Source organism: Rhineura floridana, chromosome 17, assembly GCF_030035675.1.
Source record: "Rhineura floridana isolate rRhiFlo1 chromosome 17, rRhiFlo1.hap2, whole genome shotgun sequence".
NCBI classification, from domain to species: Eukaryota; Metazoa; Chordata; class Lepidosauria; order Squamata; family Rhineuridae; genus Rhineura; species Rhineura floridana.
The window spans coordinates 20836958-20852035 of NC_084496.1; the positions used below are offsets into that span (position 1 = coordinate 20836958).

The window sequence follows — 15078 nt, forward strand, 5'->3', positions numbered from 1 at the left end:
TTCAATTGCTGCTGTTCCCAATTTACTGCCAGTGAAGGTTAACCATATCATGCGTGTTTTCTCTCTGTCAGTTATTACTTACTGGAATTAGGTTGGCTGTCAAAATGAGTTTATAGCAGCCCACAGAGTAGGCAGGAAAGAGTAGAGAATCTTCTTAACTCTTACTCATTTCTCAAACCTCTCTCTGCAGTGAAGAGTCAAGTCTGTAAAGAAGCTTGGAGCAGCCACTTTAAAAGGCAGGCAGGGCACTCCAGGCAGGGGGTTGCCAGTCTTGCTTTGATATGGATATTGTTGCAGAGGATCCCTAGTCAAGCCTTACCAACAGCACAATCTTTACAATAGCTACTAAGTAAGTCCTGTTGAGTTCTATGGGGCTTAGGCCCTTAATAAGTGTGCTTAGAATTGCAGCCTTCAGGGGCATTCATTTTTAGTCCTCAGTGCTCCCATCAATGGCCTTCTGGTGACTGGGCTGGCCTGAGGGCCCTTAAACCCTTCTTGCCAGAAGCAAGTAGACTAGATTAAATGTTCCTCACCCGGGTTCTCTAAGCAGGTGAGGAAGAATGATCCCATCACTTTAGCTGGACCTGGAAACACCCTCATTTAGCTAAGATATCTATCTTAATTTCCAATCAGAGATCTTTTTTGTTTGAGTGGTATGCTGCAAGCAACTGTGGTTGATACTTAATCTATCATGCTTAATGACACCACTAGGGCCCACCCCATGACATCACTAGGGCCCACCCCTGAAATCTCAGGATTTGGGATGCTTCTGACCTAGCAATCCTAGTGGAGAGTCTTTGGCCCTGATGTTGCTGAACTACAACTCTCACCAGCCCCAGCAAGCATGGCCAAGGACCAGCGATGATGGAAGTTTTAGTTCAGCAACATTTGGAGGGCCAAAGGTTCCCCACATCTGACTTAATGCCTCATCTGGAAGCGCCCTCCCTCTGTCTCCTGAAATGCCTGACTCTACTCTAGTGCCACCTAGTGACTAAACCATCAAATGACACCCACATTCTTCTGCTTTGAACTGCAGCCTTAGGGCTGTAGTCAACTAAATCCTGCTCAGAGCAGACCCATTGAAATGAATGAACCTAAGTTATTGTCATGTCTATTAACTTCAGTGGCACTATTCTGAGTAGGACTAGCATTGAGTACTACCCTTTGATTCTAAATTACACCCGCGTTCTTGAAACAGATGTTTTGCAATATGTAAAACAGCCTTAAAACTGTAATCTCTGTTCAGGTTTTGGCTGGTTCTTCTATGGTACTTTATGCTGATATTTGGATGTGCTAAGCATCTGCAATGCCTATCGACATCACCCATTGAGTTTCCGCACCTGGCTCTACCGCGTTATTTGAAAACATTTAGTCAGAAACATCCTTGATGGGGATAATTTTAAACTAGAAGCTTAGAAATTAGAATGTCCAAATCTCTTTGTGAGACATCAGATAAAAGTATGGCTTTTTTCATGGAGTATCTGTTAAAGCGGGGTGGGGGTGGGGAACTAGTGGCCCACCAGATGTTGATGAACTACAACTCCCATCTCCCCTGTCCATTAGCCATGCTTGTTGGAGCTGATGGGAGTTGCAGTTCAGCAATAGCTGGAGGGTCAAAGCTTCCCCACTCCTGTGTAAAAGCCACACTGTCTTTAATCTAACCTAGTACCAACCCAGAAAAAATCTGTCCTCTTGACAGTCTTCTTCCTTCATGAAAAAAGCTTTCATTTTTCTGCCTCATTCTCAGGGCACTTGAAAATTACTTTAGGATTTCTTTAGAAGTGCTGTCATTGCAGAGTCTTGAGCTTACTTCACTGTGATGAAGTAGCGTGTGTGTGCTTATCTTTCCAGTAAACATTTCTCCAGCACTTTAGAACCTCCCTGGCTGCCCGCACTTCCTGATCTGAAACAGCCTCAGGGGAGGTGTTAACTGCATGCATCTTCCTTTTGATTTTGTCTGAAGTGCCAGCATCTGGGGAGGCTGCAGAGTGCGGCCACTGGTGAGCTGAGTTGTAGATGACCAGGGAGAGGGCCTATTCAGTCGTGACTCCGTCTGTGGAATGCTCTACTCAGTAAGGTCCACCTGGCACCTTCACTGACATATTTTTTACACCAGGGAAAAATTTACCTTCCACCCACCCACAATTTGATGGACTAGGGCTGCATACACACCATAGCTTTAAAGCATATCCAAAACACATCCCCCACATCCTGAGAACTGTAGTTTACTTCTAACAGGGCTACAATTCCCACCACCCCTAACAAACTACAGTTCCCAGCATTCTTTGTGGGGGGAGAAATGTGCTTTGAAGGTATGGTGTGTACGCAGCCTGGGGTGATGATGTTTTTGCTGTCAGGGTGCTGCCAAAGCTGCCTGTGACTGTTTTGGTGGGGTGGCTTTGTATATTTTTATGAAATGCATGCATTTTTGTATGAATGTGTTAATATTATAATGTATTTATGTTTATGTTTTTAAATATGTTCCAAGTCACTTGGTGACCTCTGTGTAACAAGTGAGTAATGAGTCTAATTAATAACAACAAATAAAGTGAAAGGACAACCACAAACACCCCTCAGCTACCTCAAATGTAAGATAAGTGTGTCAAAGCAAAACACCTGCACCCCACCCATGAGCATTTCACTTAATTTTTTTCTCCCCTTTGATAAAGTTTGAATCCAATTTCTTTTCCCATTAATTGATGGAGAATGGTTGTTGCGGCGCAGGAGGACGACACAGGAGAATGTTTAATCAGAGCACTAATCTAATCAAGTTTGGTGCCAAATTTCTGTGACTAAGCATTCAGCACTAGGTGGCAGAATGAACACAACCAAAAACAACACTGTGAAGAAATATTTTCATACAGATCTTTGACATCACTCATCTAGATTAGAATCTGCTTAGTGTTTTAATGAAAAAGGGAGTGCCTTATAGCCCTTATATTTCTTAAGACTTGCAACAACAACCCTCCAAGGTAGGCCATGAGAATTCCCATCTTACTATGAAGATGATTTGCCTAACACAGGAATAGGGGACCTTGTGCACTGGGGACAAAATGCAGGCCCTCCAGGCCTCTCTGTCTGACCCTTGGGACTCTCCCCAGGCAACCCCCCACACCAGCCTTGCTTTGAACTCTCCTTGAGTGTTTTTGCTTGGCTGGAAAGGGTCCTTGAACCCTCAGAATGCTTCTTGCTTGCCTAGATGGGAGATAGAGGACGACATGTGAAGAATCTAGTCTACTGTACAAAGGCAAAATTTACATTCTTTGCTGTGCCTGCTTTTGCTGCTGGCCCCACTGGCCATTGGCATGTGGCCCCCAACAGGTTACCTGAAAGGGAATGTGGCCCTTGGACTGAAAATGATTTCCCATTCTCAAGTAACATAACAAATTTAGAATCAGAATTGCCTCATTGGAGCAATCAATGTCAGTCTAGTCCAACATTCTGTATTCAACAGAGAGCAGCAAAGTGACTAGAGGTCTTCTCAGGGATGGGCTGTGGGTGCAATCTGAGGTGAGCCAGTAACTAGAACTTATGAGGCATGTGGGGAGGACCTCAGAGCAAGTTAGGACCAAACGACAACCTAGAAGGTTGCAGAACGCTGACCCCTCCTTTCCCTGGCTCATGCCAAGGCGTCCATGTGCGTTCGCTGGAATGTTCCTAATATTCCTCACGTGTTTCCCCTTCCTCTGCTTTCCTGCCACTGCTTGGCCTGGCCCTGCTTGGTTCCCCCCTGTGAGGAAGGCTCAGTGGGTGATGACGAGGCAGAGGGGCTTTTTCAGTTGTGGCTCCCTGTTTGTGGAATGCTCTCCCCAGTGAGGTCCACCTGGCACTATCACTAACATCTTTTTGGCGCCAGGCAAACATGTACCTCTTTCCCCAAGCATTTGATGGACTATGATGGTGTTTGTGGCTAGCTGTCTTTTGCTGAGTTGTTGCTGCCTGAGGTCAATCAGCGGGGAGTTCCAAAGTGTAGGCGCTGCCATGCTAAAAGATCGAGTTCTTACGAGCGCAGAACAAGGATTATGCGGCACCTGTAACAGTTCTGCAGATTGAAGTGGTCAAGTGGACACATAGGGAGTAGGGCGATCCTGTAAGTAAACTAGTCCCAAGCAGTTAAGGGTTTTATATACCAAAAGTAACACCCTGAATGTGGCCCGGTAACAAATCCGCAACCAGTGCAAATCTCTCAGCCGAGGTGTTAGATGGGATGATGAGAGTTATTGTCCACAATATCTCTCCCACCTGGATAGACAGGTCACTGCTATGTGTCTCCTTTCATTTATTGTTTTTTCCAATTCATTTGCTGTCCTTTCCTGTGTTGCCTTAACTCGTTTTTAAAAGCTTTTTTGAATTATATTTTGTAGATTGTGTACTATTACATTGTGTATATTATATATTGTTTAATCATCTTCTATTGATCATTCTAATGTTTTATTTTGGTCAAGTGCTTAGATATTGTGCAACAATCAAGTGGCCTATAAATGTTGTTAAATAAATGAAAACCATTGCCTTCAGACATATATGTGGAAGGTGATTAACAACTAACTCTAATTATCAACATCTGGCGAGCACGAGGTTGGCTACCCCTGGATTATACTCCGCCTTTCAGTGCAGGAAGCTGTGGTGGAACTCTGAGTGTGCATCAGTGGGGGATTTCCTCCTAACGCAGATGCCCCAGCTTCAGAGAAAGGGACTTTCCTCAGGAACACAGTAGGGTGGGAAAAGGTTAAACTCTCCTCTCCGCATCGGCTGCAGTCCAGATACACATCGGCTCTTCCCCAGTGGAAGTGTTTTTAAAAACAAAATAAAATGGCATGTTTCATGCAAAGATGTGTTAAACATCCCGCCTGGCTTGGCCCTGGGGGTGACGTGCAATCTTTCTGAATTTTTCCTCCCCGATGGTGGTGGCTTGCTGTACTCAAGTAATCCATGACATGACAAATTAGCAGCCCAAGAGCTTCCTTGCCACTCCTTTCTTTCCTACCGAAATGAATAACTCTGCTACCCACGCATGCCACCCAAACCCTTTCCATCCCCTCCTTTCATGTTTCCTTCCCTCCACGCTTTCTTTTCCTGTACACCAACTCTGTCCATCCAGAGATAAAGACACACACAGATGCATGGGCCAGTTTGCATTTGAATCGTCCTTGTTGCCCTGTACCCCCAGGGAAGGGGCACATCACAGGGGCCCTGCTCCATACCTTTGTGAGGCCCACCTGAGGAGATCAGAATAAAGGCGCCTACTCAAATGTGTTCAGTTGTAGATCCAGCTTTATTACAGAACGGTTTCTTCACTTCCCCTGGTGCAGGCCTCACTTTCTTCTAGCTCCACATCCTTGAGCAGACCTTTGCTTCTCAGGCAGTGGTGGCTGGTGCCCTTTGGGACTGGTAGGGCAGAAGGCAAGGAGCCTGACAGTAGGTGGCACCAGAGCTAATGACAGGTGGAGCTGGAACAAACAGGCAGAGCCAACTAGTCCTAGTTTTGTCCCCATCTTCCTCCTTGCTGAGTTCTACAAAGGGCAACTCTGAGACCAAAGAGAAGGCAGCTAACAGCTTGGGCCAGGTGGGGGTGTGTGTGACTGCAGTTGGTGGAGCAGTGCCCCCTTTGCCCAAATAGGGCAGCCTCCACTGTTCTCAAAGCTGCTTCAGTATTCCAGGGGAGGTTCTCCCCCAGTGCAGACAGGAGTCTTCTGCCCTCAAACGCTTGGCAAACTGAAATTAAGGGCTCCTATGCCTTCCTAGGGTGCAATGGGTGGGTGGGTGGTTAGGTAAGCCAGGGCTCCTGATATCCCTGCTCTGGCTATGCCCAATAGGTACCAGCCTGATAAGGGAAGTAAAGTCCACCTGAATCCGTTGTCATGAATGGATCATTCCCTGGTGAGGTTTGGGATGGACACGGCTTCTTCATGCTGCAGGGATGAAGAACCTATTTAGAAGAGAGAACTGAAGAGAGATATGATAGCATTTTTCAAGTACTTGAAAGGCTGGTCACACAGAGGAGGGCCAGGATCTCTTCTCAATCATCCCAGAGTGCAAGACACAGAATAATGGGCTCAACTTGCAGGAAGCCAGATTTCGGCTGAACATCAGAAAAAACCTCCTAATGGTTAGAGCAGTATGACAATGGGACCTAGGGAGGTGGTGGGCTCTCCAACACTGGAGGCATTCAAGAGGCAGCTGGACAGCCACCTGTCGGGTATGCTTTAAGTTGGATTCCTGCATTGAGCAGGGAGTTCAATTTGATGGCCTTATATGAGCCTTCCAACTCTACTGTTCTATGATTCTATGAGATGATCTGCCCTGGGAGATCTGCAGAATCTGATGGATTCCTGGATGCTCTGTGGATTTTTCCATCTGACATGGCTGATGCTACTGTGGAGATTCTTGTCACACTGTGGACTTGTAAGATGCATAGAGGAGGTCCATGGCTTGAGGATACTCCTGAATCCAACATTATTACTTCAGGCTCAAGTGGCCTTGATGGTTAGGAATGCATCAACTGCTCAATCAGGAAGCCACTTTTATAGTCCATCCTGTCCAAGAAATCCAATGGCCCAGCTTGAGTGATTCTTCATTGGGAAGGCTACAACCTGCAGCTCACTGATTTACCACATGGGGAGTTGCCTACAGACCCAGCAACAACTATGATGCAACACCTCCATGTGGTGTGATGCACTGTAAGAACATTTGGGTGCAACTCTTAATGGGCTATTCTAATGTAGGATCATTCGGCTGCAACCTGATGGGATGTGATACACGTGGATGTCATGTTGCTCAGTGCTGCAACAGTTTGCTTTATGGTGATGTTGTCCCATGATGATGCATCAAATGATACATTTGGAGGTAATAGGTGAACATGTTTTCCCTTAATGCAATAACCTATGAATATGTCAGGCATGCACAACAAGACTGTAAGTGCCACTGAAGCCACTGTGCTGGAAGCAAGCATGCTTAAGATTGTCAGAAAGGTGGCCATGTTAGTCTGTTGCAGGGAAAACAACGAAGTATCTTGTGTCATCTTAAAGACCAACACATTTGTTATGCCATAAGTCATTTCATGAATTTACAGTCCACTTTGTCAGATGCATGATGTGTTATCCTGAGTTACAGGTGTATATATACACATGGCTTGGGGAGGGGGATTGGAAAGAGTGAAAAATGAAATGCAGAAAAGTACAGGCAGTGATAATTAAATAATTAACTATGGCCATAAATAAAACCGTTATCAACAAAACAGTTGTAGATAACACAGATGGTCTGACATTGATAAACTAATTAGCACATATGGTGTAATAAAAATCCTTTGTCCAGATTCAGCCCAAAATGACTGCAAGCTCTTGATGTATTGCGATTACGCTGTTTCACTTTGCAGTCTCCCTTGTTCCATTGTAAGCTAAATTACAGTGTCCTGGAAGGCTGAAACATTCTCCTACTGGTTTTTGAATGTTCCAATTTCTGATGTCAGATTTGTGTCCATTTATTCTATTGCAATGATATGTTGAGAGACTTTGGGGATCGTCAAACCATAATGTATTCCAAGGTCTCACACACCATTTCCAACCAAAGGGAAGATAAATTTGACTGGTGTTATTCTTTTGTGACAAACAGATTTTGGGACAAATAGAGGCACAAGCCTAGAAAGGGTGTGCACTGATGATATGTGCACTGATGATATGCCCCAGGCAGTAACTTGGGCATAACCACACATTGCATGGGTGGCTCACAACAGCAACGGATGTGTTATATGGGAGGAAGAATTGAATCCCCCACCCCAGTACAAAAAGTCATTGCATGCAGTGTGTGGAGAGATAGTATCCATGCAATCGCTATTTGTCAGGGCTGACATCTGGAGAGAGGGCAACTATTGTGCATTACTTAACACCAGTCAGAGTTGTGGGTTCCCAAATGGTGGTTCATGGGCCACCAGTGGTCTGTGAACTTCTTTCAGGTTGCCCGTAATGTGCCCACATTAAATATTCACATTGATTTTCAACTATTTTTACTGCTTCTTTTCTTTCTTATATTGCTTTTCAGTTTTGATTCTATGGAATGCAAACAAAAATACAATAAAACACAATGTAAGCCACTCATTGTGGGGGTGATCTTTAGCTGGCCCTTTACACCCAGGAGACACAAGCGGAGATTTGAACTCATCGACTCTGGACTCCCAGCCGGGCTCTCCTCCCCCACTGCAATATACCAGCTATAAGAAATAAAAGAAACAATTAAAAATGCAATTAAAGGTCATCAAACACCTAGTGCAGCACATTACAATTGCTTCAATAGGCAGAAAAATCCTTCGGCGGTCCACCAAGACCATCAGCAATGTTAAAGTGGTCCGTGGCGGGAAAGGTTTGGGAACCACTGGTGTGGATAATACTGAGCTAGGTGGGCCTTTGGTCTGACTCGGTATAAATGGATAATTTTTTGTTTATTTTAAACGGTTGTAACCCGCCCTGGGAACTCAGGAAGAAGTGTGGTAATAAATTTAATAATAACTAATACGAATAATACCACCACTGGTACTGATGATGATCAGCTTCCTACGTTCCTGGTAATCTCCGGCCAAACGTCACTTGAACAGAGCACTCCAATGCAACACAGCGCGTCCCAAAACCTAATTCGCAGGTGAGACCTATGAAGACTCCTGTGCCACCCGAGGGTGAGCTCGTTCTTTTGTTGCGTCAGCAACTAAGCGCCGGGACCGACGTTTAACCGCAGCGGGGCGGGCGGCTGGAATTTCCTTACAGGCTACCTGAGAAAGAAGTAGAGGCGGGCCGAGAAGGGGCGTGGCTCCATACTGACCCCGCCCCTTTAGAGGAGTCAGCCAATGACTGAGTGGAGAGCGTCCCGGCCTGGGCGGGGCCGTGGCCGAGGCAAGTTCGGCGGCTTGCTCGGGCAGAGGCTGTTGCGCTTGATTCCTGAGGCTGGCGCGGAGGGTGTTCGGACATGTCCTGGGTGCCGCCGGTGTGCTCCGTGCCTCGACGTCTCCCACTGCCTTACCTGGGCGTTTAGCCGGATCTAAGCAGGCAGAAGAACCCGCGAGGGAGGAAGGAACTAACCAACCCAACAACCGGCCGCCACAGCTCGCCATGTCTCTTCCAAAAGGTAAGAGGTGTCTGGGAGCAGGACGAGAGCGATCTGGGAGCAGGAGTAATCCTCTGCAAGCTGGATCTTCATAACTTGCCCTCCTGTAGGGCACCTGGAAGCCTGGGGGTCAGGCCGAATGGTGGTTTTGCTGCCGTCTGTTACGATTCCGAGTTGCAGCCTGTCCATGTTTCGTGTGGACCCTTTTTAAAATGAGCTGTAAATGTGTTGGTGACCCTTGTTTGAACTGAACTTTCTTGAATGTATTCTATTTTCAGTTGTTGTTATGTTAGTACGCTGCCTTTGGGATTGTGTTGGGAAAAAGGCAGTTTACCCGTGCTGTTTTTTATCATCATCATCTGGAGGATGGTTCGCAGGAGTTTGACCGTCGGGAAGGGGAGCCCTGCTCTCCAGTCCCGCTTCCTCTTTGGGTGTCTCTTTTTTCTCTCAGTCCCATGACCTCTGTAATCCTGTACATCCTCTGTAATTGCAGCTATGGCTGCAAACAATTGTGTGTGTTGTATTTTAGGATGGCTGGTTTTTTTTTTAAGTGTTTGTTGTAAGATGTTCTGGTGTGAAAGTAGAAGACAGAAATGATTTAATCTTCCTCCCTCCCCTGTCCCTGTAAATTATAGTGTGGCTGGTATTTCATGCTAGTCTACTCAGAGTAGGCCCACTGAAGTTAATAGACCTAGTTTATCAGTTATTGTGCCTCTCTGCTATCCCAGGACAAATGGCTAAGCTCTGACCTCTTGCCCATCTCTAGCGGATTGTAAACCAGCTTGGTGTCCTCCTAGGCTGCTACTTCTGCTCAGAGCAGACCCACTGAAGTTTATTTACTAAATTAATAGTTTGCATCCAAATGTGGTCCTCTCCCTCCTGCTTTTACTGTCACAACAACCCTGTGAGGTGGGTTGTGCTGAGGGACAGTGACTGGCTGAGGTCACCCAGTGAGTTTCATGGCTGAGCAGGGATTTGAACCCTGGTCTCTCAGGCCCCTGCCCATCACTCTAACCACACTGGCTCATGACAAAGTTAGGTTCATTAATTTCAGGGGGTATACTCTACAACCCTATATTTCTTTCTGGTGAGTTGTTCCAAAAGATGTCTCGGTGCCACTCCCCTTTTGGATAAAGAATATAAACAAGTCCATCATCTAGTTAAAGAGCTGTAAAACGTGGCATAAAGATGGAGGGGATAGCCCTCTTTCTCCCTGCCACCAAACACATGCACACACATACATAGGGTCATTACTAGCCTGTGAGGGTGTTTCATTGTGGTAAAGTAGAATTTGAAGAATTGATCTCATACAAAATGGTGTGTATTATATTTATTTATTAAGAAGTTTATAGCCTACCTTTCTTTCCAAAATAGACTTAAACAGCTTACAGAAAAAATACATTAAAAACACAATAAGATAATTCAAATTCAAATTACTAAAAACCAAGTTTGTGTCTTAAACCCAATAGCAGGGTTTAAAAAACAATTCAGCATAAAAAAAAGCAGGGAGGCAGAACTCGCATGAAATGCTTGGGAAATAAAAACATTCTTAGCAGCTCTCCTGAACCTTTAGAGAAGGATTAGAGTGTTAGAGTGTTGTATTAGGTTCATATCCCCTTTTAGCAGCTGGCTCACCCAGCAAGTTTGTTGATGTCAGCCTAACCTCCCTCACAGGGTTGTTGTGAAGATAAAGCGGGTGGGTGGAGAACCATGTTGAGCTCCTAAGAGGATGGTACAGATATCATCCCAGAATGCAGGATATGGAATAATGGGCTCAAGTTAGAGGAAGCCAGATTTCACATGAACATCAGGAAAAACTTCCTAATGGTTAGAGCATACAACAATGGAACCAGCTACCTAGGGAGGTGGTGGACTCTCCAACACTGGAGGCATTCAAGAGGCAGCTGGACAGCTACCTGTTGGGGATGCTGTAATTTGGATTCCTGCATTGAGCAGGGGGCTGGACTTGATGGCATTATAGGTCCCTTCCAACTCTACAATTCTGTGACTCTCTTGTGTCAGCTTTTTCTGGGGGAGGGGCACACCATGGAGTAGCTTTATATATCTGCTGTTGTGACAGGCTGGGGAGCTGCATTCTGTGTCATGCAGTGGCTTTGAGTGGTAAGCCAACCTTGATGAGATGGGCAGCTTGTGTCATGCTTTGTTTTGGGATGCTTGCTCACATTGCTGTAACCCTCAGCTTTCAAATAACTGGCCAGTTGCATGAGATCTGGCTGCATTATATCCCACAGCTCCTGCTGATCTCACAGCTTGCTGTATTTAGGGAGGCATGAGCGCAAGGAAGAGCTGTACCTCTGGCAGAGAGCATCCACCCTGCATGCAGAAGGTCCCAGGGTCAATCCCTGCCGTCTCCAGGTAGGGGCTGGGACTGTTTCCTGCTTGCAACTCTGGAGAGCCACTGCCAGTCAGTGTAGACAATACTGAGCTAGATGGACTGATGGCCTGGCTTCCTAGCCTCCTGTAGGTGGTCAGCTGCTAAGTGGCTGGCGGGTGTTATGGCTGGCGGCAGCAAGATCAGTGGGCATGGGCAAAGAGGAAGCAGCAAAATCGGCAGCAAGATTGGTAGGCATGGGCAAAGAGGAAGCAGCAACATCGGTGGGCATGGGCAAAGAGGAAGCTTTCAATCAGTTGGGAAGAGCAGATGGTGATGGCAAACCAAAGGGGCAAGGTGGGGCTGTGGCTGATGGGAGTTGTAGTCCAAAGCAACTGGCAGGCACCAGGTTGGTGAAGGCTAGAGCAAGGCCTCCTCACCACTCTGTGGTGCTACCACACTTGGACATAGGAACAAAACAGGAAGCTGCCTTATACTGAATCAAACCATTCTAGCTCAGTATTGTCTACACTGACTGGCAGTGAATCTCCAGGGTTTGAGACAGGGAGTCTGTCTCAACCTTACCTGGAGATGCCAGGAATTGAACCCGGGATCTCCTGCATGCAAGGCAGAGGCTCTACCACTGAGCTATGGACTTGGGATGCAGTGTCTGCTTCTGGCTGCTGCATATAAAAAATGATCCAGGGGGCTGGAGCACTTCCTTGTGAGAAGAAGGTACATCACTTTGGGGGCTATTTAGTTCAGGGGGAAAATTAATAAAAGAGAGGTGCCTGCAATTATGTGTGGGGTGGGGAATGTGGATTGAAGGTTTCTTTCCCTCCCTCATAATGCTAGAACCCAATGGGGGTCATCCAAGGAAGCTGAATGGAGATTCAGGACACAGCACTAAGTGTTCTTCGCACAGCATTAAGGTCACATCCGCACCATGCATTTATTCTGCTTTAACAGTCATGGCTTGCTCCAAAAGAATGCTGGGAACTGTAGTTTACCCCTCGCAGGAGCTACAGTTTCTAGTACCCTTAAATTACAGTTCTCAGGATTCATTAGGGCAAGCCAAGACTGTGAAAGTACCATAACAGCGATTTAACTGAATGGTGCTTGGACAGGAAGCTGTCTTGTACAGAGTCAGACCCCACGGGTCCATCTAGCTGGCAGCCGCTCTTCAGGGTTCTCCACTATGAGAAGCAAGCTGCTGGACTAGACAGATGTTCTTTTTGATGCAGCAGGGATTGTCACTTGAGTGTAAAGCTATCTTTTAGTGGACCAGTTCTGTATTTGATCATCTAAACGCGACTACATATTGATGTCATTTTCAAGATGGTGCTGCACTGGCTTGAATGGCTTTTGAAAAAGATTATGCACATTCCTAAAGGGCCGGTCCCCCAATGGCTGTTTGCTTGACAGCTTGGTGGAACTTCCATGTATAGAGGCAGTATATCAGATGTTGGGGAACGGACAAAAAAGCAGGTCATTCTCTTTCTGCCCTGTTTGTGGGCTTGCAGGGGCTTCTCCTGTGGGAAGCAACATGACGGTTTGGTCCAGCAAAGCAGTTGTTTGGTTCATATGTGAAACAGTTATCAAATCTATTCATGGCTACACCCAACAACCATTTCTGTGATTGTGGTGGTGGGGGAAACAAGTCCTAACGCAGTTGTGAGTTGTTCTCCTGTATGGACATAGGCATAGATTTGAAGCTCCCTTAAGCTGATTCAGACAATTCATTCCTTCAGCCCAGTATTGCCTACTTTGGCAGTGTGACTCTGTTTGCATGTAATGCTTTTCTGGCTTATCATGGCTTGCTGTAAAATGAGCAGCATGCAGATTCATGCTGCCTGATGGCTCTCTCTTTGCTCCTTCCGTGGCATGAGCAGGATAAACAAACTAGAAAATCTTGGCTTCCTTCCTGTTGTTTTGGAATTGGGGCTGGTGGTGTCGTGACAGCTTCTTCCCAGCAAGCTGTGGTTGCCAGCCAACCTGAAGCCATGGTTTGGTAATGGCTTGCTGACTGGGGAGTCACAAACAGCTGTCTCTGTCTGTTTGTGATGCAGTGTTGGCTGGTGGCTTTGTGCTACTGGGGCAGCGGAATCCACCCCGGGTTTTAGCCCAAATTTTCAAGGAGCTGTCCAAGCTGCAGAAGCTCAGACTAAAACCCAGAGAGGATTCTGCCACCCCACTGATATGTAGCCACCAGCCGCCACTGTTCTGATGTAACAGGAAGCCAAGGCTTAGTCTGGTGCAGAATTACATGCATCTGTGTCCGGTGTCCCTCAGCAACTCAGGCTGTTACTCAAAATCCTTAACTGGCAATGGCTGGGATTGAACCTGGGATTAGCACACAAAGCCTGTGCCTGGCCACTCTCAGCTATGGGTCCCCCTTCCTTGGCTGGTGCTGCGTACACACCATTCATTTAAAGTGCATGGCTTCCCCCAAATGATCCTGGGAAGTGTGGTTTACCCCTCACAGAGCTACAGTTTCCAGCACCCTTAAACTATGGTTCCCAGGATTCTGTGGGGAAAACCATGTGCTTTAAATGTCCGGTGTGTACACAGCCTGGTTTTAAGTATGCTTCTCCATTGTGAGTATGCACTTGAGAATATCAGCTACACAGTGAGAAGATCCTTGGTGATTTGCCTGTTAAGATTATCATGCAAATTGGCTGGGGAATGAGCTTGTAGCTCCCCTAATGACACTTGCACTGGGGTGTCCCACTTCACACTTGAACTCCAGATGGAATAATTCTCTGGTGCTAGATGAACTTGCTTCGCTACTTGTGCAGAGATGCCGTTGTCACTCGAGGTATGTTTACACTACAAGGTCAGAACCAGTTTGAAACCTGTTTCAATAGTCCTGACTTTACCTTGCAAAAAACTTTCTAAGAAATGTAGTTGTTCTGTGTGGTGCAGAGGACTGTTTAGTGGACATCCTGGCCCAGGGATGGGGAACCTTTTTCAGCCTTCATGGGTAACCTTCTGAGTGCAGCATGCCAATGGTGGGTGGGGCCAGGAGCAAAAGTAGTGGGGCACAAGGGTTGTTTCTATCTTTGTATAGCAAGATACATCTCCAGCTGTGAAAAAGCTGGATATCTATATATGCACCTGCACACTAGAGAAACAATGATGTGTCAATTTTGGTTCATTCAGTTTGTCATTTTTCTAATCTTAGATTTGGCTCTCTACATTTCTGCAACAATTTGTGATTTTCTAAAAAAATTCTCATGAAAATTCTTCAGCATTTTAGTGTGAATTTCTCCCAACATGCACATTTTTGTCTGCAGTTTAGAGTCGTGTGCACATTTTTGCAAGCAATTTCTCCTAATATAATACATTTTGTATACTATTTTCACTCATGTATTTATTGTTATGCACACTTGCCTCTAATAGTATGCATTTTTTGTAAACATTGTTTGATTGGGGAACTGCATGGCAAAATTTGGATAAGTGTGAATTTTGGAGGATGGATGTGTTTCGGTTCTCATATTGTTTCAGAAAGTGAGAATTTGATAAATTCAGCTTTAAATGCGAACTGAATCAAATTTCTTCTCTACCTCTAATGCACACACACGCACCCTTCCATCCCCTCTCCGGGCAAGCATTGCCACATTGTCACAGTTCACATTCCAGCCAGGCAAAAGCTTTTG

General features: G+C 45.9%; 1 protein-coding gene across 1 annotated transcript in view; it reads left to right on the top strand.

Moving 5' to 3' along the window:
- The first annotated feature begins 8863 nt into the window (after nucleotides 1-8863).
- The window catches only part of MAP2K3 (mitogen-activated protein kinase kinase 3), a 93143-nt gene continuing 86928 nt past the window's right edge, over nucleotides 8864-15078 (top strand). Inside the window, exon 1 of the mRNA XM_061599569.1 lies at nucleotides 8864-9108. Within this exon, the coding sequence (XP_061455553.1) occupies nucleotides 9093-9108 (16 nt within the window). The 5' untranslated portion in view covers nucleotides 8864-9092. The remainder of the gene's footprint in view (nucleotides 9109-15078) is intronic.